The sequence below is a fragment of the Salmo trutta genome, chromosome 12 (genome assembly GCF_901001165.1).
Source record: "Salmo trutta chromosome 12, fSalTru1.1, whole genome shotgun sequence".
Lineage (NCBI taxonomy): Eukaryota > Metazoa > Chordata > Actinopteri > Salmoniformes > Salmonidae > Salmo > Salmo trutta.
The window spans coordinates 65,592,216-65,618,995 of NC_042968.1; the positions used below are offsets into that span (position 1 = coordinate 65,592,216).

A 26,780-nucleotide genomic window follows, 5' to 3' on the forward strand; every position below is an offset into this window, starting at 1 on the left:
TTTTAGAATAAGGCTGTAACCTAACAAAATGTGGAAAAAGTCAAGGGGGTCTTAATACTTTCCGAAGGCACTGTATGTCAACAATCATTCCTCCAAAGGACCATTCTATGGATTACATGTCATGAAAATCCCCAAAATCATAGTCTATTTTTTTTGTCCTTGTTTGTCCATGAGGAATCACCCTTTGAAACCTTCAAAGTGTTTTTTTATGGCATTGATGAAGGTTTAAACACATTCCATTTGAGTAAAGAGCCTCCCCTCCCGTCGTTGTGCTTTGAAACCAGTGAGGATTTGTGGAACAGTAAGCGGTGCCTTTACCGTAATGACAAATCTGTTAGCTTATCAGGTTAGCTCCCTGTGTTGTTCAGCCTATTTATGGATTGGTGTGTTACAGGGAAACTGACCTCACTATACACCCAGAGACTGGCCATGATGGCCAACCATCAGTTTCGCAGAGTTTGGACACAACAGACTGCTAGACTGAGAAAAATAACAAAAATGTAAAATGGTGTAAAAGACTTCAATGCGATTGACTTCTGTTACTAATGGTCAATGCTTATTGTATTGGCCAATTATGACAAACAAGAGACTAACATGGCACTGACTATTGTGAAGTTCAAGATATCTTCATCTGCCAAACTTATATATATATTCCAAAGAGATAATGTACATCACAGCAAAGCATCGGGCTAAAACAGTACACAACACCTACCGTTGCAGTTAAGCTGGACCCTCTATCAGGCAAGGCACACTTACCATTAAAGTCATTGCTCGGACAAAATGGGCAAAGCAATTTTTAAAACGCAGTCCTGTTCTCTGCAGTATTCCAAATCCATACCCACATTATTTTTCAGCTCGCTAAACATGTACTACCTAACTTGCAGTGTAGTGTTGGAGGTGATCATGGCGTTATAGGCTACTGCTGACAGCGCAGAGTTCACATAAGGCTGGGGTCAAGAGGTCAAAAGACTTGAGTATACAGGAAGTCACTGATCCAAGGAAAGTTGAGTGACAGATGGGGGGCCTGGTCAACACATTGTCCAATAACCAGGGCCTCGGTCTATCCATAGCATAGTCTTCGAGGGTTTCAGTCTAACTGAGAAGCCACATGAGCATCCCAAGCCAAGAGTTTGTAGAACATTGCAGTGTACACATGGAAAATATTGGATGGATTGAAGCGATAGCGCTTAAAATGTAGAACTCAGGGTCCCAGAAGTCCTTGCAGGTAGCATTAGCTGATGTTGCTCTAAGGTTGTCCAGTGTTGCGATGACAGCCTTGGCTGGAAATGTAGTCTGGGGTGTGCGGGGCAGCGAGGTGTTCAGGCTTGAAGATGGGTCACGTCTCAAAGTACTTGTAGATGGCCGTGACGTAGGTCATCACACTCTGCCAGTCAGGCCTCTCTGTGTACACCATCTCTCCAATGTCCTGAGAGAGTGAGTCAGAGAGAGATAATATGGGTTGCAATACAAATGCGTAACACACTGCATAGTTTCTTTCGCTGCAAATTGTACGTGCAGAATATTCTCTGAGTAAGAGATGGTGAGGAATAAGCAAGCACCCCTCGTTTGGCCTAAGAGTAAGAAGTCACAATACTTTCCACCAGAGAAAGATTGAGAGGTGTTCCTGCCTCTACTTAATATCTAAATGGTCATATAATTGTCAACCCAGAGAGCATGTCTCTGTTGTTTTAATAGCAAATCTCCTCCCTCTGTCGTCTCTCTGGCGTGTGTATTGGGGAAAACAGTGGATCACCCACAGAGGCAACCCAGCCTGTCTCTTGTTAAGATGAAGTCAACTGGCCTTGGTGTGACACAGCTCCTAAATAAACTGGAGCTGCTCGCTATTGACATGAACACTTCTTTTAAGGCCTCACAGGCTACAGCCGGCCAAACTATGTGACGTTGGTGTGCATTGCTGCTGTAGGTGCAACTATATATCAGCCCCGTCTTTCTGTTGCCTAGTCAAGCCTTACAAAGGGGAGGAAGTTACATGGAATGTCTCTCTCACCCCCGTCAAATAAAGCATCTCACTCATTTCCTGCTACGCTTTTAGTGGTAGTCAAATATCCTTTCGTTCAAATGGTGGAGCCGTCTTGGGTTCCTTTTAGCTCGGACACCTACCAACGTGGACTTGATCCCGACACTTTCCGCGGCCTGGAAAGCCAGTGTGAAATTCTGCTTCTGAAAGAAAAGGGAGAAAATAAACGTTTTTGATGAACGAACAACAAAGCGCGTACATGACACAAATTTCCAAACACTTGTAGGGGCGGATTCCTGGACACAGCTTAAGCCTAGCTATGGACTATAAAGCAAGCTCAATGGAGAATCTCCAATGAAAATGCTTTTAAGTCCACGATTAGACTTAATCTGTGTCCAGGGACTCCACCATGACTGCCTTAGTTGACAGTGGGAGCCTCTCTCACCTTGTCCTGGCTGGAGAGCTCCTGGTAGGGGATGTGGGCAGGCAGGTAGGTGTGGAGAACAGCACAGAAGGCCAGCCCGTCGTTCCAGCTACTGCTGAAGTTGGTGATGTCGATGTTCTGCAGAGAAGGAGCATAACAGTAAGGAATCAACAAAACCCCAGCCATATGCTATCCTTATGTTTGACCATGTCATCCCAAACCACCAGCAACAACCGTAGATTACGCAAACTGTGGTCTTTCAAGGGAAGTGGAAGAAGGAACATGTTTTAGCACACTAGTTACACTTCACACTGCCTTGCACTCGAGCGAGAGAGTTTGACTTCAACCTTCCGCCACCCCCTTCTGCGTGCCCAATGAGCCCTGGTCAAAAGTAGTGCACTATATAGGGAATAGGGTGCCATTTGGGACGCAGCCCTTGCCTACAGCAAGGCAGCCCTCACATGTCTTCTAAGGGTCACAGGGAACCTGTGTCAATCATCAGAGATGGTTGCGTGTCAAGGGACATGGGGAGAAGAAAATGGCACAGATACCAGGGCACCATTACACAAGGGACACCGCAGTGTGGCGCATGGAAGAGGAAGGGGGTGCCTGCTTACTTCGCCAAGAGGTGTCACTGCTCTCTGTGGGACCCCAATTCACTGGCTCTCCGGGATCACAACACCCGTCTCACTGGTGTTAACCAGGACTACACATGCTGCGGACAAAGGCACTCTAGTCACTAACTATGGTGAGTCACACTGGTTGCGTAGCTTTGCCAACTCGTCTTTTCCTCGGAAACCTTCCCCACACAAAAAGGACTACTATTGAGAAAGGACTGTTAAAAACGCTGACATACTTAGAAACAAGGAACATAAAAATTAGGCATGTTTAAGGAATGCATTCTCTATGCATCCCCGTGCTTTACCAGAGGAGGATATGAATCAACGATGCATCGTAGAGTTCAAGCGACAGGAGGATCCCAGCAGAGAGCATTAAAGTATAATCTGTGGAAAAACAGGGCTGAGCTACGGTAGGAAAGGCTTGGCTGGTAGCAGTGTGTTTACAGTGAGCATGGCAGTGAGTGAGTCAACTGGCACAAAGCACTCCGAGCAGCAACAGAGCACAGGTAATGAGCACATTAACTATGGGCCACATGAAAACAATGCCACATAGGCCTATATACCGTATATAAAAAAAGAGAACAAGAGAGAAGACTGTTTGTGGAGAGAAAATTTACGATTTAGAAGGGATCCAGGGGACCAATAGAAAATACAAACTAAAGAGGCTATTTAGCATTGTAGCAAAGGCCTTGTCGTTCCATTTCCCAGACTGAACAGCTAAGAACTCGTGGGCAACTCCATAGGGGGCCCCCCCCTAAAAAAAGAGAGGTTTATAGTCTCTGTTGTAGCACAAAATGCCCATTTGTGCCAACGTGCCCCAGCCCATGCCGTGCAGAGATTCAGCGAACGGGAGAGGGCAGAGGAAGGGCCGGGACGTCGGTGAAGTCTGGCACACTTCCTGGAGAGGGTAAAGCCTAACTGCTACCATGGTAACTACACAGGGCAGTCCTTAATGCTTCCTGGTGGGTAAACATCTTAAAAGCCTGGAAGGAGTAGGAAGGGGCTCTGATTGGAAACGAACAGGAAGGAAACGCAGCGTTTACCGCCTGTGTTTGCAGCTATTGGAGAAAGCGCATAAGGCAATGGCCCTATTGATCAAAACAGAGTAACGGTAATGATCTGATATTCTTTCCTGCATCTAAACCGGTTGAGAAACCAAAGCATTGTCCAATGGGATGGAGTGAGTACGGTGCGCTAGTTGGGGTCTTATGGCAGCCTGTACCCTCCACCCATTCCCCACCCTGTTAGTACCTGGTATCCTTCAGTCTTCTTCTGGCACCACTTGAGCAGGGCGTTCCTCTTGGATCCCCCGTACTCCCTGGCCAGTGCAGACAGGGCGTCTTTTCTCCCCTCCCTATGGACACACAGAAGGAATGAAAGAGCACACGGACAGAAAGAAGGATCCTACACAAAGGGCCGTTTTACAGACACAGAGTAAGCCTGATCTTGGACTAAAATACATTTTCTATGGAGATTCTCCATTGAGCCTGATTTTTTTTGTGTCCAGGAAACAGTCTCGTCGTGTCTCTTTCAGAAGATGATCTACAACACGTCGGGGGGGCATTGAAAAACTAAAAAATGCAATGTGTTATCTGTCTTTCATCCTATGTAACTATACTCTCCCAGACCCCTGCATTCACCAACTAGCATGTCAAGATGGTGAACAATAGAATCCTTCCATGAGATTGAATGACTCAGAGAGAGGGGGATAGAGAGAGCGCGAGGGGAATACAGAGATGGAGCTCAGGAACGAAATTTGTCCTTTCAGTCGAGCCCCTCAGCCATTCAGAGCAGTGTGTGTTGTCAGCGGTCAATATATGGTTATCAGGTTACAGTCAATTAGATTTCCAGTCAACGCCTCCCAAATGACCTGGCATTTCCAGTTCGCCCCCTGCGTCCCTCTGTTAGACTGGACAATCAGTCTGTCACTTTGCTCATCTACTCATTTGTTCAGCCATGGGGACATGGGACACAGACGCACAAACAGATAGCACGCCACACAGATACTGACGCACACAGACGGAGAGAGAGAGGGTGCATACCGTAAGCGTCCCCTTGTGGAGGGAGGGACTGAGGCGGTGGGGGAGGAGGCTGCGGGGGAGGAGGTGTTCTCTAAGGAAGACATGTCTCTCTTCAGCTCCTCACTGCTCCTGCGAGACACTGGGGACACAGGTCACTGTTTTAGTAGTAGCTTACCACAGTGTCATCAGTACCACAATCACATTACTTTAACTATCAAGCCGCAATCAGGTCACTTGGAGCACACAGGAACAGATTTATGTTACAGCCTCTGACACAGGTACATATGGTGGCGTAAACACACACCTGAGAGGGACTTGGAGGAGGAGTCCATGTTGGGGACCCTCTGAAGGACAGAGGGGGTGCGGGTCCCAGAGGAGGCCCGGAACAGGTGATCTGCTGTAGGGGATGGAGAACACACACCAGTCCCTATTACTCTAAATGAACCCATAGGGGAACTAAGAGCCCTACCAGTAAAATAAGCTAACGACAGAGCCCAAGTTAAAACCTTCATTAATACCTGTTAATGCAAGCAGACTTTTTCTCGAAATACAAAAGCAGTGGGCTGCTTTTGTGCCATGCTTCGTGGAAAAACAGTGTGAGCTGAGCTAGCAGCGGTGGCTCTAAATTAGCGTGTGAACGGGGGGCTAAATCCACCGTGGCACACTCCCATTTCTCCTGGTCCGCAGCACAAATGGCACCCTATTAAATGCACTACTTTTGACCAGGGCCTATAGGGCTCTGGTCATTAAAGTGGTGCACTATACAGGGAATAGGATGCCATTTTCACCAAGCCCTGTTGTCTGGGCCTGTGGCCTCCCCACTGAGGGCTGCCTGCTATATGAACCTCATTTTAAAATGAAAGGGTCGGTTGGGGGGGCTTCTTCCATTATTACACCTGACACTCAAGATAGAGGTCAATCTCACAGTCCTGGTGGGTCGGAGTTATCCAATCCCCTACCATTCTGCTACACACTGCCCTACCGTTACAACCACCACTGTCCAGGCGATACATGGACCTCCTAGACGGCACTCTTGGCTTGCGGGGTTCTTTGTCTGAGATGTCACGGCGCAGTGAGGAAACCTACTAAACTAGTTGAATGCCCTGACTAGAAGAGCATCTACTAAAATGACTAATGTCATGTGATTGCCCGAAATCGTAGTCGTATGTTCTTTCGACCAATCAAATTAGTCAAAATATTACAATTAGAATCTTTTATTAAAAACACCCTGTGTTTTAATGAAATCAACTATATGCATTGAGCTTGTCTGATGCTTTAAGCACACCGTTTGATGAAATAGAACACAAATGATTCAAGAGAGCCAGAGATCAAGATAACCAGAAGAAACACAATTAAAAACGCACATGCTGGCTTTCGGAGATTCTGCCGTTACTCTCCTGAAGTTGCCGGAAATAGGCTAGAGGAGTCGGCAACCTTTCTCATATGGAATGCCAATTTATCTTACCATTTCTTCTGATCTCTGTGCCAGTTATGGTTTTCATATGAACATTTTCGTGGAACAGTTCCATTTATAATAACGTATTCATATTGCAAAATCATTGTCATGTGGTTAACCAGAATTCTATCCAAATCTATATTCAAATGATAAACCTAAAAAGTAACTTATTGCCAACTATGTAAAACATGCCTACATAAAGCCAACAAATAAAAACATTGCAGCCACAGGTAGAAAATATCCTGATAAAAATAAACATCCTACAAATCACATTGGCTATGCATGGCCTGTCTGCAACCAACTTAAAAAACATTGTATCAACTATTAACTTGGGTCAGGCCCTGAAGCGGATTCCAGCAATCTTGCAACATTGTATAAAATATTCTGTGCCCTCAAGAGTTTCCTGCACCAGTGAGCTTGGGACAGACACAGCTGTAGGCCATTTGTGCTGTAGGCTATTCAGGTAGACACATTTTCAAAAGTTGACACACCTACTCATTCAAGGGTTTTTCTTTATTTTGACTATTTTCTACATTGTACAATAATAGTGAAGGCATCAAAACTATGAAATAACACACACATGGAATCATGTAGACAGCTTTGCACACTCTTGGCATTCTCTCAACCAGATTCATGAGGTAGTCACCTAGAATGCCTTTCAATTAACAGGTGCGCCTTGTTAAAAGTTAATTTGTGTAATTTCTTTCCTTCTTAACACATTTGAGCCAATCAGTTGTGTTGTGACAAGGTAGGGGTGGTATACAGAAGATAGCCCTATTTGGTAAAAGTCCAAGTCCATATTATGGCAAGAACAGCTCAAATAAGCAAAGAGAAACGACAGTCCATCATTACTTTAAGACCTGAAGGCCAGTCAATACGGAACATTTCAAGAACTTTGAAAGTTTCTTCAAGTGCAGTCGCAAAAACCATCAAGCGCTAGGATGAAACTGGCTCTCATGAGGACCGCCACAGGAAAGGAAGACCCAGAGTTACCTCTGCTGCAGAGGATAAGTTCTTTAGAGTTACCAGCCTCAGATTGCAGCCCAGATAAATGCTTCACAGAGTTCAAGTAACAGACACCTCTCAACATCAACTGTTCAGAGGAGAATGCGTGAATCAGGCCTTCATGGTCGAATTACTGTAAAGAAACCACTACTAAAGGACACCAATAACAAGAAGATACTTGCTTGGGCCAAGAAACACGAGCAATGAACATTAGACCGGTGGAAATCTGTCCTTTGGTCTGATGAGGGTAAATTAGAGATTTTTGGTTCCAACCGCCGTGTCTTTGTGAGACGCAGAGTAAGTAAACGGATGATCTCCGCATGTGTGGTTCCCACTGTGAAGCATGGAGGAGGTGGTGTGATGGTGTGGGGGTGCTTTGCTGGTGACACTGTCTGTGATTTATTTAGAATTCAAGGCACACTTAACCAGCATGGCTACCACAGCATTCTGCAGTGATACGCCATCCCATCTGGTTTGCGCTGAGTGGGACTATCATTTGTTTTTCAACAGGACAATGACCCAACACACCTCCAAGCTGTGTAAGGGCTATTTGACCAAGAAGGAGAGCGATGGAGTGCTGCATCAGATGACTTGGCCTCCACAATCACCCAACCTCATCCCAATTGAGATGGTTTGGGATGAGTTGGACTGCAGAATGAAGGAAAAGCAGCCAACAAGTGCTCAGCATATGTAGGAACTTCTTCAAGACTGTTGGAAAATGCAAAGGGTGGCTACTTTGAAGAATCGCAAATATATTTTGATTTGTTTAACACTTTTTTGGTTACCACATGATTCCATGAGTGTTATTTCATAGTTTTGATGTCTTCATTAATTGTTCTACAATGTAGAAAATAGTAAAAATAAAGAAAAACCCTTGAAATTAGTAGGTGAACAAACTTTCGACTGGTACTATACATTTGCTACTGCTCGACAAAAAAATAACTCTTGCTCGACCAACAGCCTACTGACCAAACAATCGACCAGTCGACTAATTGGAGTCAACGGTTGTCCAACAGAATATAGTTGATATGAATGAAGACTGTTGTACCCACCTGGCATATTGAGGTCTGTGTAGCTGGACCTTTTATCCACCATGGAGGACAGGGGTTTGGGGGTCGACGCAGTGTGCCTCTAACACAGCAACAGAGGAGAATTACACACACACACACGCACTTACAGCAATATACTTCATTAATGAGGACAGCAGAGCTAAACTACTCAAAGTAATGAACTTCCTAATATTTTAGTCGCACCAAAGAAAAGTGATTAAAAAATATATATATATATTAAAATACAATTTTTAAAAAGAGTGCAGTTGTTGAAAGCCCAAGGGCTTATATGAAAACCACACCAAAGTGTATTTTTTTTAAATAAAAGTCAACAAAACCTACAAATTATAAATGAATTGATCAGTAAACTTTGGGGTTTGTTAATTAAGGTGAAGTGTACCATCATTATGTAATGATGTTGGTGCTGAGTTTGAGCCACAGAGCAATAACGCTAGCCTGAGTGCCATCCATGTTGTTTGTGCTGTCATGCCAACTCCTCGTCACGCCAAACATTGTTGGCTTTGCAATGACAGAGATGGAGTTGGCAAGACAAAGGCTAAACAGATGGGACTAGGCTAGGATAACTCATGGTGTACTGGAAGAGGATGTGGGTCACAGAGTGCTTCCACTTTCAGTGTCTTGAGCCCGTTTCCTCCATTTCAGGGGCATTAAACTCATTTTGCCCCGGGGGCCGCATTGGGTCTTCAACGAGGTCCGGATGGCAGGACTGAAAATAGGTTAGATTTCCTCACCGTCAAAATTTGCACAAAAAACAAAAGTCCTCTATCCATCGTTTTGGAATTTCCGATGCCCTCTGTCTAGCTTTCACTTCGGTGATTATTAGCGAACTGGACAGTCAAGAAACTATAGGATTTATTACTCAAAACTACCCGCGGGCCAGATATTTCACCCCCCTGCACTGCTTTGTCCTCTCTGACTCACTGCACTACTCTTTCTATTCCAGGAGGCCTGCAATTACTGACTTGGCACAAATAAACCAACGATGAAACACGACACAAATTTAGAAAAGGAGACATCAGCCTAATAACAACCAAGTTTGACCTTAAATACATCAACATTCATTATTTTTAACATAACTTCTGAAAATAATTCTGATGGACATGAGTCTATTAAGATTTTTCCTATGAGTTACTAAGAACTCCACAAATGTGCAGTTTGGATATCTGTGTAATATACACAGAGTGTACAAAACATTAGGAACACCTTCCTAACATTGAGCTTCACCCCCTTTTGCCCTCAGAACCGCCTCAATTCGTCAAGGCATGGACTCTACAAGGTGTCGAAAGCATTCACAAAGATGCTGGCCCATGTTGCCACAATGGTGTCAAGGTGGCTGGATGTCCTTTGGGTGGTGGATCATTCTTGATACACACGGGAAACTGTTGAGCGTGTAAAACTCAGCAGCGTTGCAGTTCTTGACACACTCAAGCTGCTGTGCCCGTCACCTACTTCCATACCCCATCAAAAAAGGTACAAATCTTTTGTCTTGCCCATTCACCATCTGAATGGCACACATTTACATCAAGGCATAAAAATCCTTCTTTAACTGTCTCCTCCCCTTCATCTACACTGACTGAAGTGGACTTAACAAGTGACATCAATAAGGGATCATAGCTTCACCTGGTCAGTCTGTCATGGAAAGAGCAGGTGTTCCTAGGGCTGTGGGGGTCATGACAGCCGGTGATTGTCATGCAAATAACTTCCGGTAATTGACATAAACATGTTTAGCATTTCCGGCTTCCACGCATAGCCGACAAGCCACTGCTGTGGACCTTTGGAACATCTACATTTTTAAAAAGTATAATAAATCTATTTATACTGAACAAAAATATAAACGTAGCAAGTGTTGGTCCCATGTTTCATGAGCTGAAATAAAAGATCCCACAAATGTGTTTACATCCCTGTTAGTGAACATTTCTCCTTTGCCAAGAATCATATCAAGAAGCTCATTAAACAGCATGATCCTTACACAGGTGCACCTTGTGCAGGGGACAATAAATTAACAAACCCCATTGTGTCACACAACACAATGCCACAGATGTCTGAAGTTTTTAGGGAGCGTGCAATTGGCATGCTGACTGCCAGAGAATTTAATGTTAATTTCTCTACCATAAGCCGCCTTCAATGTCGTTTTAGAGAATTTGGCAGTACTTCCAATCGGCAGACCATGTGTAACCACGCCAGCCCAGGAACTCCACATCCGGCTTCTTCACCAGGTGGCTGGTCTCAGACGATACCACAGGACAGCTGATGTGTAACTTTTATTTAACTAGGCAAGTCCGTTAAGAACAAATTCTTATTTACAATGACAGCCTACCCCGGACAAACCCAGACGATGCTGGGCCAATTGTGCACCGCCCTACGGGACTCCCAATCATGGCCGGATATGATGGAGCCTGGGACTGCAGATGCAGTGCCTTAGACCGCTGCGCCACTCGGGAGCCTGATGAAACTGAGGAGTATTTCTGTCTGTAACAAAGCCCTTTTGTGGGGAAAAACTAATTCTGATTGGCTGGGCCTGGCTCCCCAGTGAGTGGGCCTGTCATGTGAAATCCATAGATTAATGCCTAATGAATTTATTTCAATTGACTGATTTCCTTATATGAACTGTAACTCAGTAAGATCGTTGAAATTGTTTCATGTTGCATTTATATTTTTGTTCAGTATAATATAGCCTACACAATCAAAATAAATCTATTATTTTAGGCAGGTCTAAAGAAACATTGATGTTTCTATTTCAGAAAGAACAGAATAGCATATTCTGAGTCGTCCTTATGTTAGGTCCTAACCTGGCTATGCCATATGTCAGTGGGCTACACTAGTTCACTTAAGCAGGTAAGATTTGCTTATAATTCCTGTGGCATTATTTTATAGTAATAATACAATTGAACATAGCTGAATAAAATAGAAAGGATATTTCTCCCCAAACGATTTCCGAGGAAGTGCGCATATGGGGGCATTCTGTGTTGAGCGGTTAACAAAAGAAACATGTCCTCCTTTATGATTCATTGAGTTATTCATGCAACTTCAGTTGTGATACAAACGTTAGGCTATATGTTTTGATCTCTAACACATTCTAAGATTACATGAGACAACTCTCAAAGCAAGCACTCTGCTCTGTTTCTTGCGCAGGCTGCACACACTTCATCAGTCTCTCATTTACATTATTTTAGAACGGCCCACAAAAATAAACACTTAACTAGGCTCTGTAGTCAATGGGCTCTCCAACCATGTTTCAGGGGTCCTAGGCCTATAGGCAATGTTTGGAGTTATTTGGCCACTTCAGTTGCGATACAAACCTTAGCAAAACATATATGCCACATGATGCATGAAACTAGGATTAAAAAAAGGTTGCAAAAAAATGCATGCGCTGTTTCTTGCCTGATTGTACACTCTGGGCATTATTCACAAGTGATTATATTCTCACCCATTAGACTATTCTCAATTTAATCTTGTCTTTACATACACTAAATAATACACTACATGGCCAAAGGTATGTGGACACCTGCTCGTCAAACATGTCATTCCAAAATCATGGGCATGAATATGGAGTTGGTCCCCCCTTTGCTGCTATAACAGCCTCCACTCTTTTGGGAAGGCTTTCCACTAGATATTGGAACATTGCTGCAGGGACTTGCTTCCATTCAGCCACAAAAGCATTAGTGAGGTCGGGCACTGATGTTGGTCAATTAGGCCTGGCTCACTCACAGTCGGCGTTCCAATTCATCCCAAAGGTGGTCGATGGGTATTTGGTATTTTATTACGATCCCCGTTGCCTGTTGTAAAAGCAGCAGCTACTTTTCCTGGGGTTGAGGTCAGGGCTCTTTGCAGGCCAGTCAAGTTCTTCCAGACCGATCAACCATTTCTGTATGGACCTTGCTTTGTGCACTGGGCCATTGTTATGCTGAAACAGGAAAGGGCCTTTCCAAAACTGTTGCCACAAAGTTGGAGGCACAGAATCGTCTAGAATGTCAGTGTATGCTGCAGCGTTAAGATTTCCCTTCACTGGAACTAAGGAGCCTAGCCCAAACCATGAAAAACAGCCCCAGACCATTATTCCTCCTGCACCAAACTTTACAGTCGGCACTATGCATTCAGGCAGGAAGCGTTCTCCTGGCATCCGCCAAATCTAGATTCAGCCATCGGACTGACAGATGGTGAAGTATGATTGATCACTCCAGAGAACACATTTCCACAGCTCCAAAGTCCAATGGTGGCGAGCTTTACACCACTCCAGCCGACGCTTTGCATTGCGCATGGTGATTTTAGGCTTGTGTGCGGCTGCTCGGCCATTTCATGTAACTCCTGACAAACAGTTCTTGCACTAACATTGCATCCAGAGGCAGTTTGGATCTTGGTGGTGAGTGTTGCAACCCGAAGACAGACAATTTTTTATGCGCTACGCGCTTCAGCACTCCCGTTCTGTGAGCTGGTGTAGCCTACCACTTCGTGGCTGAGCCGTTATTGCTCCTAGACGTTTCCACTTCATAATATCAGCACTTACAGTTGACTGGGGCAGCTCTAGCAGGGCAGAAATTGGACCAACTGACTTGTTGGAAAGGTGGCATTCTATGATGGTGCCACGTTGAAAGTCACTGAGCCCTTCAATACGGGCCATTCTACTGCCAATGTTTGTCTATTGAGATTGCATGGCTGTATGCTCGATTTTATACACCTGTTAATTCATAAATCTATGTCCACGTAGTGTATGTGTGAAATATATATATAAAAAAAAATGTTGTTCATTTTCATGCCAGCCAGGTAGGTTACCCGGTCATAAAGCAAAGCAATGTGCTTAATATTAGGAAAGTTGAGAAACAAATATAGTAGGCCTAGCCTAAGCTGATGGAAACCTCCTCTTTTTAATAGAGGCCATCAAAACTGTTCTCACGCAAATGCATAGCCTATAGAAATGTTGCGCAACATGGGCTTATAGGAACACTTCTTTAATTCCATACATCAACCAGCTATTACATTTAAATTTTAGTCATTTAGCAGACGCTCTTATCCAGAGCGACTTACAGTAGTGAATGCATACATTTCATACATTTTTTTTTTTTTTCCTGTGCTGGCCCCCCGTGGGAATCGAACCCACAACCCTGGTGTTGCAAACACCATGCTCTACCAACTGAGCTACAGGGAAGGCCGAGGCTATGAGGAGCTATCTCTCGCTGTGCAACAGGTGATCCTATTGTGCTCAAACTCTGAATTTCAGGCCTCTCATGAACTGTTTGATTAGATTTTCGATTGCAGTTGCGTCAGATTGATTTAGAGGGACAATAAAGCACTGAGTACCGGTCATCAGAGATGGCCGTTAGCAAGTTTGGTAGGCTACTAATGACCATCAGTGCAACAGAGCGCAGTTTAGGAGAAGCCTAGTTACCGTGACTCAATAGTCATGTGGAATTTGACTGCGGTCATGACTCGTGACTGGTGGTAATACAGTCACCCTAACAACCTTAGGTGTTCCTAATGTTTTGTACCATCATTGTATAATAAAAAAATATCATGTTGTAAAGCGCTTCATTTATTCTACACCAACCTAGATAGACAATATATATCTGACCACTCAGGCCTGATCTTCATTAAAACGCGAGTGAGGCCCCTCAGAGTGAGGGACGGGCATCTCCCAGGCGCCTGCTATATTGACCGCTCTCAAAATAAACTCCGCAGGGTAAATTAATGTTTCATGACCATCGTCTGTCTGCCATACAGAGCTTTGTTTCACGGAAGCGACTTTCCTATAGCTTGAATCAAAAATAACGCAAGCAGCGACCTTCCGATTCACTGAAAAAAATTGGCTGCGCGCCAGACAGAACTCACCGATCCAAATGAACGATGTTACATTTCACTGGTCTTGGAGACAGAGTGATTGAGTCAATAGGCGGCACCCTGTGTATGTTGATTTACACTTTGGTGGTGGCAATATGAAGACCAACCTAAGGTATTTTAGTTTAAGGCTTCTTTTTAGAAGCCAGTTTATAATTGTGAACATGTAGCCTACAAGAAGAAGAAAAAAAATCTATCAATTGCACTAAGCCTAACCCTAAACTTAGGCATACTCCTTTTACAGGCTAACTCAAGACACGCGGCTCTATTTCTGTGGAGACAGATATATGGTGCCAATGATATCTAGAGCTTTCAGATGCTCTATTCCCCATAAAGTCAGACTTAGACTGGACTTGACACTCAGGGCCTTAGAATGAGCAAGGCTAACATAGCTGGCACTGGCAACCAACACAGGAGCTTAACTCAAACAACATGCTGCAGTGGTAGCACTGAAAGCCTGCCTTAATTCACTGACTGGTCTTGTGATGGTTAAAATGCCTCTGGGCCTGTTCTAACCAAAGGTTGGCCAAGACATTAAACTGAACCCATTAGAAGTTAAAATGTTAATGTTCAAGAATCACCCTTCCTCATTCTCCATCCAACCCGACTTGACACACAAACAACCCGTTTTGTCACATAAAGGTCATGTGTCACCTATTCAGAGCATAAATCCCAAGTTAACTTGAAGAGGACATCTTGACTGTTAGGGTATAAACCTTCAGGAAGTCCCATCAGGTCTTGCATAGGTCTGGAATTCTCAGTAGTTCTACAAAGACAGGGCTGAGGCAGGGGAACCACATGAAAGGAACGATAGAGGGGCTGACATCTAACAAACCAATCAGGATGGGGTTAGAGACCTACAGCTTCCTCCTTCTCAGAGGTGACCTGTGCTGCCTGGTGACCTGGTTCAGAATGCTGTTTATGGGCTACTGGTCTACCATCGGGTGTTTTTCTTACCTGTATGGGAGAGATAGCAGCAGCGGGTGGGGTTTTCAGAGGACTGGGGCTGAGGGGTGTACGGGCAACGATCGTGGTAACTGCTGGCACGGCTGCTGTGGGGGAGGTTGGGACAGGGCCTGCAGTGGAGGCGTTGTCAAAGTTTTTGATGAGGGTCTTAACGGTTGGAGAGGGCTCAGAGGAGGTAGAGGAGAGTCGGCTGAGACCCATGCCCTGCCTCAGGGCAGCTAGGTCCCTCTCAACAGCATTCATGTAGTTATACACTCTGCCCCTCTCTTCATCCTGCCTACAGAGACAGATAACAGATGGTCAATATCTTTGACACAGGGAGATTGGAACACACACACGCAACAACAAAGACCACATACTTCTTGAGCTCCTCCAGCTCTTTGCTCATCTTCTCGTTCTTCTCCTGCGTGTCCAGTAGGCGGCGCCGCAGGTCCCCGATCTCCTCCTGAGCCTCGGACTTGATGTCGTTGGCGATGACCACCGCCGTCTGCAGGTCGGCCTGGAACTGACGCCACTCAATAGACTCCTCCTGCAAGGGGAGGTGTGAACACAGATATGGACACGCATCACCTGGGCCACTATGGGCCCTGGTCAAAAGTAGTGCACTAAATAGGGAGTAGGGATGCAGCCATGGGCTAACACTAAGGGCCTTCACACCCATGTTTATTACAACTGTGTTAAATATCTTCATGTTATGTTCCATACCAGAGCAACATTTAACTCCCACTTCCCCAAATTACCCGTAGCTTTCGATGCAGAATCTTGATCTCACGCTCCATGTCATGTTTTTGGTCCTGTAGTTTTTTGACGGAGTCTGAAAGAAAAATTATTAAATGAATGGAGATGGGATAAACTGGCTTACTTGGCTGTGTTATAATGGTCCCACGTCCCCACCTTGTGGTCACACATCAGGTTTCCCCCTAGTCCATTTACCTGAGAGCTACCACATCCCAAATAACACCCTATTCCCTAAATTGTTCACAAATGTTGACCAGAACCCTGTTGGCCTTGGTCAAAAGTAGTGCACTACAAACGGAATAGGGTAGGGTGCCATTTGGGGATGTAACCTAGCATCCATCCACCACTCACTCTCCAGGTCTGTGATCATGAGGTTGTCGTGGAGTTTGAGGGCTCGGTGTTGCTCCACCTCATCCTCCAGCTCAAAGATGGTCTCCTTCATGTCCGAGACCTCTGTGTCCCTCTCCTCCAGCTCAGAACACTGCTGGGCCAGGGCCCGCTTCTGCTCAGCCAACTGCTTCTGCACCTCGCCACGGAACGCACGGAAGTCCTCCTCCAGCTGACGGGAGAATGGGAGACACATAGATGTATGTGTGAGCACACGTGTCATAAACATACAAAGATATGAACTGGGAGAAATACTAACGCTCAAAAAATATCCCGGACTGATGGAGAAACTGAATGGAAAGCGTTTTAACTATGAGAACGTGTGACCTTGCGGATGTCGTCCTGTAGCTTGGCGGCCTCGTTGTGAGTGTGGTCCAGGTCCTCCTGCAGCTGAACAGACTCGGCCTCTGCCCTCTCCTTGTCCCTCCTCTCGCTCTCCAGCAGGTGGCGGATGTCCGTCTTGTCCCCGGCGTTGTGGATGGAGTAGAGCTCAGCCACCCTCTGCCTCTCCTGCTCCAGCTGGAATCTGCACCGAGCCAGCTCCGCCTGCTCCCCCCCAGCCGCCTCCCTCATGGCCTCCAGCTCTGCGGCCGCCATCGCTCTTTCCCTGCGCTCCATGTCAGCCTGCCGCTCTGCCATGTGCACCCGCTCCTTCAGCGCTGAGATGAGGCCCTGGGCCTCGGCGTTGTCCTGCTCGGCCATTTTCAGCGCCCCGCTCAGGTGCTGCTGCACCCCCAGAAGCTGCTCCCTCTCGAAGTGGGCGCCCTGTGTCAGGTCCACGTAGCGGCGCTCCAGTTCCAGGTAGCGGCCGCTCTTAGTGTCCTCCTCGTCAGCCGGGGCGTACGCCACGCGGTGCTCGTCCAGCAGGCCCCGGAAGTAGTCCATCTGCCGGCAGTAAAGCTCCAGCCGGTCGCCCTGCTGGCACAGGGAATCCACCAGGATGGTCCGCTCCTCACCCAGTCGCTCGTTCTCTGTGCTTAATTCCTGGGTGATCTGCTGCAGGTCAGCCAACTCCTGTAGTGTGGCCTGGAGCTCCTCAGAGGTGCAGTGCTGGTTCTCCTCCATCTGATGAATACGCTCCGTTAGACAGGCCACCGACACCTCGCTGGTGTTGCCACTGCTTCCTCTACGGGAGCACTCGCCGTGACTCGGTGGCCCGCCCTCTGACTCAGAGGAGGAGCCACAGGCAGAGGCAGAACCAGAAGGGGCATCCAGGGCATCATCGCTGGAGGTGATTGGCTGGTAGGCTTCGCTGCATTCGCTGTCAGCCGCCTCAGGGGAGATGGCTCGTCGGGGGTCAAGAAGGTCTTCAGTAGAGCCGCGGGCAGAGCAGTGTGGGGAGACCTCCTGTAAAAAAGAGGCCCGTGGGCACCCTCCATCTCCATCACTGCCATCGCGGGCTGGGGGAAGTTCTGAGTTAAGGCAGTGGGCTTGCAGGGTCTTTAAGGGGCTGTCCAGCCTCTGCTCCAGGGAGAAACCCAGGGCGTTGAGCCGGTCCTTCAGCATGCGGTTCTCACTCTTCAGCATGTTCAGCTCTCCGCGGATCCCCTGATTCTGGTCCTGTAGCAAGAGCAGAGTGGATTCCACATCTGCAGAGATGAGCGGAGTAGGGGCTTCCTTCTCCTGGTTCTGTGTAGGCTTAGCCTCAGCAGTCTCCTCTCCCTCGCCTTCTTCTCTGGCTCTGCTCCCCCCATCCTCTTCCTCCTCCTCGGGCAGGCCTAGCTGGACACGGATGCCCCGGAGCTCTGTGCGCAGGTGGAGGATCTCCACGTCTTTGCTCTTGGCCAGGCCCAGCAGGTCCTTCACCCTGCACTCCAGGACCGTCTTGTTGCTGAGCTGCCCGTTCGACTTGGACTTGCTCATACGGGACTCAGACTCAGTCACAGTCCGGCAGCGGACTCTCTTGGGCGGTGACAAGGCATCGGAGGGTCCGGAGAGCTTCCTGCTGGTGGTGCAAGTTCTGGAGCGTTCCCGCAGGCCCTCCCGGGATGAACCAAGCTCCTTCACCATGGAGGAGGTCCCACGCTTGCCTGAGGAGTACAATACAGTACATTATTGAAGGTCAAGTAGTTGGCATTTTTATATGGATCAGAGCTAATCACAAACAGAGCATAGTCTGTAAGTAGCTCTATGTGTTGATGATGTACCTGAGTTGGTCTTTGTCTTGCCCTCTGGGTTGCTGGTACCTGTAGTGGAGGAGTTTGAAGAGTGGACAGAGCTAGTCTTCTTCGTCTTGGGAATAGTGCTGCTCCCAGCAGAGGCTCCACTGCCTACTGTTGTTACTGATGGCAGGTCATCATTGCTCTTCGCCTGGCCAAAGAGAAACATGACAGTTATCCCAGCTATTGGACCTATAAAGATAAAAGGGGCTTCCATGGTTGTCGTTGCCGTATGAAGCCAGTGCTCACTTTTGCCTTCTGCATTTGTACCTTAGATAGTGGCGCGGTGGCAGAGGTCTTGGCTGTATTCTTGCCGGCTGTGCCCATGGTGGTGGTGGCGCCCTCAGGCTTGACTTTCTCAACGGTCTGGGCCTTGGTGACTGTGGCTTTGGAGACGCCTGCCACTGGCCTGGTTGCTTTCCTCATACTGGGCTCTCGGTTTCTCGGACATTTACAGCGCAGTCTGTGTGGAACAAAAACACACAAGCATGCAGGATGAGTTAATAACAAGACGATGTGGTAACATGCATGTATCAGAGGGTTTCTTGTTTCTTAGAGGAAAAACTGTCATATTTTTGCACCATAATTAACCTCAGTCAACAACCTCTTACAGCTAATATAAATACTAAAGAACGAGACTGACAAACGCTTAGCCTAAAAACTACAAGTGTTACAGGATGCAGCCCTTCTAAATACTAGATTGTAAATCCTTAGTTTTAAATCTATTGCAAGAACACTCAATTAGCCTAGATTGCCTTTTAAAAATCCAGTAAATTACCTGATGCCTGTGGTAGTAGTTTTCTTGGGAGAAGTCATGGTCTGTGATCTAGAGGCTAGGTATTAGCTAAGGAGTTGCTGTCTAATCTGGAGTAGAGACTAAATGACTACAATTCTCCCGTGCTGCGGTCTATTTATGTTCAAACGCCAGCCAGCACTACCTCCTTCTCAGACACAAACACAGACCACATGGTGAGAACGGTCATTGGATGCAGGTTTGAAAGCACACAAAGCAAAGCGTGTGATTGGACGTCTCAAGCGTGTAGCTAGCTGCCTCTCTCATCACATCATCATGAGGCGGTTGAACTGCGGCAGCAGTAACTGTGGTCTGGACAGGCCGACTGGGCCTTGCCTTAAAAAGGCATGAGGAGCTTTTGTGTGCAGGCCTATAACGGTGCCCAGACAATGAGAAAAATCACTCACTTTAGTCATAACATTTCACTTTCAGTACAGCAGCTGGCCTTTAAGTATTCTACTACATGTTGACCTACGTCTGAGATGGCGACCCTCTTCTTCTTGAAGACTGATTATTCAAATTGAACAGGCTACTTACTCGCCATCACCTAGAATGAATCATATACTGCCTGCCTGATGAAGTCTAATGTCCCATTCACAGGTCAGTCGATTTATATAACAAGATAAATCTTGACCATTATCAACACTACTAAACATTTCCTCTCCCCAGTCCCCTTGTCTTTGAACTTGACCCGTTTGTACTGCAGACAAAACAAGGACGTCTGGAGACACACCGGACAGACAAAACAAGGACGTCTGGAGACACACCGGACAGACAAAACAAGGACGTCTGGAGACACACCGGACAGACAAAACAAGGACGTCTGGAGACACACCGGACAGACAAAACAAGGACGTCTGGAGACACACCGGACAGACAAAACAAGGACGTCTGGAGACACACCTGACAGACAAAACAAGGACGTCTGGAGACACACCTGACAGACAAAACAAGGACGTCTGGAGACACACCTGACAGACAAAACAAGGACGTCTGGAGACACACCTGACAGACAAAACAAGGACGTCTGGAGACACACCTGACAGACAAAACAAGGACGTCTGGAGACACACCTGAGACAGCAGCCCACCAACATGGATCACTGGCTGTGATGGGGCATCCAGTAACAGGGAAAATCCATGTAGCGCATCATGTTGAAACAAGAGGCTAGTAGATGTCAACACCACCCTGAGTCAGACAGTTTCTAGAAAGGCTTACTTACCCAACAACACCAGTCAGACACAGAATGAGTGACAGTGGTGAACAAATGACCTAATCTAGATCCTTCTGTAGAGTGAAGCATTATGCTCAATTATTTACAACCACTACCAGAAGAATTTTGCCATTTAAAAAATAAATAACAAATACATAGGCCTAGCCTAAAATACAGTAAATAAACATCATAGTCTGGCCATGGTGAGCTTTATGATATTAGTACCAGGGGGTCAGGGTAGACATTCTTCCCTGAACATGGACCGGACAATAACAGACTACGAAATCCTAACATAACCTAGCTGGAATTCTGGACTTCAAGAGGAGAGGGAGATGGGACGACATGGTAATAGCCACTAGCAGCTAGAGGTTTCCACCAACTCTTAACTCAGCGGTGTGTGAGAGTAGGATATACTCCCTCATTTCACATTTAGTCTCTCTCTCTCTCACACTCACACACACACCAGGAATTTCAAATGGTAGGGCAGTCAGTCAGCAGATGTATTTCTGTTGTTTCAAGTCCACATGTTAAATAGCTTCGCCCATTTTTTTTTTAAAGGAGAAACATAAAAATGTGACTGATCTGAAATAGCCTATAATTTAAAGCTTTCATAATGCACTCTTAGCCTACAACTCAAATCAGTTGCCTATGATTAAAATCTAATTTGATGCTAATGCAATCAGTGGACAGGCCAAGGGCGAGCCAGTCTAATGATAGAGTCTAACCTTGAGTGAGCCACTGACTGGGTAAAAGTCAGCTGAGCTTAGTCTTGAGTCTTTGGAACCCCACTGAGCATGGCTTACTCAACTCAAATTGTATTTGTCACATGCGCCGAATACAACAGGTGTAGACCTTACCGTGAAATGCTTACTTACAAGCAATGCAGTTCCAAGAAATAAGGAAATATTTACAAAATAAACTAAAGTAAAAAATAAAGTAACAATAAAATGACATAACAATGAGGCTATATACAGTACTGGTACCGAGTCAATGTTCGGGAGTACAGGTTAGTCGAGGTCATTTGTACATGTAGGTAGGGTTAAAGTGCCTACTGTAATTTCCTATTGACCTAATTAAAGACAATACTAAATCAGACCAGATAGATACTGGAGGAAGTGAGCGAGGACTATGCATAGTATGGTTTGTACTAGGCCTATATAGATTGGTGCTGCTGAGGCTGGAGAACGGACAGACTTTCGACACAATCACCAGGAAACAATGCTGATAACTAGAGAGTAGAGATAGAGATGTAGAGGACAAAGGGTTGTATGGGGGGGAAATTGTTGATCTGTGGAGCAGGAAGGAAATTGGAGATCAGCTGAATGGTACAATCATGTTGGTTGATGACTACCAGTTAGACCAAAGTGAGCATTGATTGAGTACGACTCGGGACTCTCACACAGGACAGTAACAACTGCTGGTAACACTGCTGAATCCCACAAATGAATCTCAAATCAATATGTGCCATGTTTTCAAAACACTACTGTCTTCTAAGAGGCCATCTGCACCATTATTTACAGCACCAGACAGCTCCTGACAGGTACCCTATCATATCAAGAACACCCGAGTTGAGCATCACAGAAGAGGAATGCATAAGGAATGCTGTCACAAAACCCAGAACATGATTCACTGTCCATGCTTATATAGAGAATAGGCCTACATTTGCTGCTCCACAATATATTTAAGCTGCACTCTTTTAATGTATAAACTGAGAGAGAATAAAATCATACATTAGATAGGCAATAGAGAGACTAGCCTCAAATTCCTCATCTTGCGCCTAAAACCATGCCCTATGAGAGTGCTGCCTGGCCAGCCTGGACTCAGACTAGACGTAACATTGTAAATGTAAATACGGGGCAGTCAAATGTGACACGTTTCAGGAAACTAGGCATATGGCGCACGTCATTACTTCACAGGAGAGGCATTTGCGTGTAAACATGTTTTTTTTTTATCAAATAGCATTTGTTTTTGGCAGAAATGCCTTCTTGAACATGTGAACTTGCATGTGCTTTAATAACAAACTTGTACTCCATCCGTAAATACAAATAAAGTTGTTAAATTATGAGCCTAGTTGGTTTAGCCATGGAAAAAGACAGGAACTTTCCCGCTAGCCATGATTGGCTGAGATAATGGATGGGCTGGACCTGCCGGGAGATGAGTTTGGATTGGTCTACCATGTAGCATGCTTCTGTCTATAGCGAGAGCTGCTCAGTATGTGTTAATAGTCCTATCTACCGCACTGTTTTTGAAATATATAACGTTAGCCATTGAGAACTACAAAAAACTTTTGCTACCTTTCTCAACAACATTGATGCCCTGAATTTAGCAAGCACTATTGACAGATCAGTTGGAAAAACTTTCTGCACACACCACGGTCAGTGTGAACCGGAGTGACTTGACAACGCTGGCCAAACATGTAGCTACAAACAAAACAGAGTTAAATGGTTCCAGTCTGCCATCCATGTATTCGGGTAAGAGTCTAGCTACATTTTCAGATAATATACATTTCTAATTTTGTCAAAAAGTCATTTTCTTTTCAAGTTAAAGCATACTGTTCGCTAGTTAGCGAATGTTAGCTTGCTAGCAAACATTACGTGCATGATCTGTGCAGTGATATTATTTGAGTCAGAAATGAATTTGTATTGCTAGTTACAGCCTAATGTTAGCTAGCTGACAATGAACCTAGTTGGTTAGCTCTTTAGCTACCTGCAGATTCATACTACAGCTATGACAATGTTTGTATTGATAGTAGGAGGAGTTTGGATGACACCAGTTCATTGCTTAGCTAGCTAGCTACATGTCTAAACAAAAGACTCCACTTTGTCAGATGATTACATGACCCATCAAATTAGCCAGGTGTGTCTGGGGGTGATTACAGCCATCTATTGTATTTCATGAACATGTGTACATGTCTAGACAATAGTGACCCATCCACTTAGCTAGATGGTTATAGCATTTCGTCCACATGACCTATCAATTTAGATAAGTGTGTCAGGTATGCATCTAATAATTAAAATATTTATCTGGACACTTTCTGTTTTTGATATTGTTACTATGGAAATATGCAAGTAACCATTTCACTGTACTGTTTACACCTTCTGTTTCCTGTGCATGTGACAAATAAACATCTTATTTGATATAGTGTGTGTTTACAGTAATGTGAATAACAACATGACCTGCACCAACATCAGATTAGGATATAGGCTAAGGACTAGATAAAGTGTATTTTTACTTTATCCTTATTCTAGGCTACTACTTTTAGTCTTGAAATCTTTGGTTGTTTACTAAACTACTCACTCTGTTTAGCACATGGCCTCATGTGTATCCTTAAAGAGATAGGTGGGACTAAGGTTTAAGAGGGTGTGAATGATGCTGAATGGGTGTAGACAAAGAAGAGCTCTCCAGTAGGTGCGCTGGGCCATTTAATCAAAAGTGGGGTTACAAGTTTATCAACTTTCAAAGCAAAATTACTTTCCCCATTGTTCCTCAACTGCTGTGTATGATTCAGCATCTTCTAGTTCGGAGTCTCTACTTTTATCCAATGTAAATAAAAATATTTAAATGTCAAATTTTGCAACATAACACCGAATCGAGGCGGTCGGTCACAAATGAGTATGATTTGTTACGTTTAGTATGGTTACATTAGACATATGGTTACGTTACTTAAGGCAAAAACGAAGGTTGGTTGTCGTATAATGGACCGCAACACACAAGTCACTGGCAGTGCACTCACGGACAAGATATATTGGGTAAAACTGAGATGAAGTTGTCATAAAATACAACTGAATAAAGAAAACAAAAAAACATCTCTGTCATTATAACGTTATGCCATTCGAAACTACTGGAGCTGACAGTCAACGACGTTATAGCTATAAAACACTGAGTAATTTGTTAAGTGTCCCAACTGGAAATTATGACAGCTAACGTTAGCTCCTCAAGCAACGTTAGCTAGCTGACTTAGCTAACGTTAGCTAGCTGACAAAATCAAAGAGAGCAAAGACAAAAGGTCATTTTTTTCTATTAGGTTAGCTAGTTAATTAACGTTAGTTAGCTAGATACGTGTGGTGTATCGTTTCGATACTGTTACATTGTAGCTAGCTAATTATCAGAGACGCTGCTGGCTCCATGAAGTTAACTAGCCAGCTAATAACCTAGCTACATTAGAATAAAAAAATAAAAACGTCCAACCCATTTTACCTGGAATTCGTTCGTTCACACCAGCGATAATCGGTTTGAAGTTACAATGTCCAAATATTGGTAATTTCATGCACTCCATCCCCGGCGTCCCACCCTAGCCTCTTTCTCTTCTCTTTGACAGGACGCCGACACAGCACCGAGGTAATCATTACGCGGATTGTGTTGTCAAACGAAGGCGTTTACTCCAAACTGAAGACGCAAACGAGAGTTTCTATTGGACAAATGAAGGTAGGTCCCGCCTCGCTTCCTTCCATTAGCTCTGTTTGCTTCCGTTTGGTTCTTAACTGTACACTGTTTTGTTTATTTGGATCCCCATTCTCTTTTGCAGAAGCAGCAGCTAACGTTACTCTTCCTGGGGACCGTAATGAATAAACCCTGGTCCCTAGAGCACCGTAGTAGACCGATTACGGCTTCGAATTGTGAGATCCCTCCCGACAGATCCCTCCCCGTCCTTTTTGGTAGGTAGCTGAAATTATACAAAGTGGGTGCCAGCCAGAGCCATATATTATCTAAATACAGGCTTTCTCTGCTGCTGATGTTGAGAAACATTTATAATTTTATAAAATACTGACATGTAGTGAATCTGATGTGGTGACATTGGTGACATGTCTACAATCTTTCAAATCTAGTAATATGGATCAACAGTTAGGTCTTGAAGATATAAGGCATTGACACATTTTTACATAGATACTGGAGATTTTATTTAGCATTTTTTTGTACAAACAGAGGCTGCAAATGCCTTCCAAACATGTATTGTCCTCAGAATACAGTATCCCTTTTACAGCTCCAAAACAAAACGTATGTTTACCAGAAGAAAATAAATCTAATTTGAAAAAGAGAAAAATGTCAATTGTTTCAGTGGATGGCCAGCAAGTCCCATTTTAGCCTCATACAGTTAACTAGAAAACATGGAATAAATCTAACATATTCCCAAGAAGAAAGAGTAATACATGAATTGTGATAAACTATTGCCAGGCTCATGTCACCTTACAAGTACTGAAATAATACTCATTCCACATACAGTATGCATACACTGAAATGCTAAAGTCATACATAGAGTAATATATTCCATATTTTTAGACTTTAAAATCCATTCCACATATTTAGAATAACAATGTATCTTATGTTGCCATATATTACTTTTTCATGAAAGAAGGGAAGCGACTAGCCCTATGAAGAAAATGATATGTATCACACTGACAATCAATAACCAAGTGCTCTTTCAGTTGTTCAACTGTTTCATCCTAAATGTATTGGCCACACTTTGATGAACACCACAATAAATAAACCTAAGAACCCAATGTAAGCACTGTCTCTAGCATGATGCAGTATGTATTGTACAACCATAAGACGAGGTTAGAGAGACAACTAACCCATATACACTCAAAGAACCTTCATCTTTTCTTTGCAAAGGTTTTCTACAAACAGAAAATGTCCTAACGAATCACAGTGGGCAGTCTGGAGTTAAAAACAAAAGTAACTGAAAGTGCAAGCCCATCCAAAGTAGGTTATGTTCTGGATTAGTGACATGTTGATACATACATACATACATACATACATACATACATACATACACATACAGTAGCAACAGTTAGGACAACAGGTGGTTACAGACTGTTTGGCTGTTATTGGAAAACAAACAAAGGACATCTTACAAATGAACGATACACAGCATAGAGCCTTGAGCGATATGATCTAGACATGAGTCATATAACTGACAGTGATTTTTGAAAGTGTCCTCCTACAAGTATAGATACCACTTAGTTACTACTAATATCATTTCCATCAGATGACTCTGTAAATACAGTAGACTTCATTTTACACAGAACTGGAACAGAAAAGCTGAAAATGAGATATTTTGTTATTGTAGACAGAGCTAAGGCAGAGTGAGAGTTATTGACTAAGCATTTGTCTATTGTCAGTA

At 44.7% G+C, this 26,780-nt stretch overlaps 1 protein-coding gene across 2 annotated transcripts; it reads right to left on the reverse strand.

Moving 5' to 3' along the window:
- LOC115204004 (cytospin-A) lies at window positions 1-25,112 on the reverse strand. 2 transcript variants are annotated; one of them, XM_029769192.1, is made up of 15 exons: window positions 24,857-25,112; window positions 18,924-19,116; window positions 18,642-18,804; window positions 16,822-18,524; window positions 16,459-16,666; window positions 16,110-16,183; window positions 15,729-15,898; window positions 15,361-15,646; window positions 8,557-8,635; window positions 5,348-5,437; window positions 5,065-5,182; window positions 4,274-4,376; window positions 2,424-2,540; window positions 2,122-2,181; window positions 1-1,426 (listed from the first exon to the last, which is right to left on the reverse strand). In XM_029769192.1, exons 2-15 carry the CDS (start codon window positions 19,077-19,079, stop codon window positions 1,337-1,339), a joined length of 3,417 nt encoding a protein of 1,138 aa, XP_029625052.1. In that variant the 5' UTR covers window positions 19,080-19,116; window positions 24,857-25,112; the 3' UTR covers window positions 1-1,336. The 2 variants fall into 2 exon arrangements, with proteins under 2 accessions (XP_029625052.1, XP_029625050.1); XM_029769190.1 differs by having other exon boundaries at window positions 5,348-5,440; window positions 24,857-25,111.
- Window positions 25,113-26,780: the final 1,668 nt, after the last annotated feature.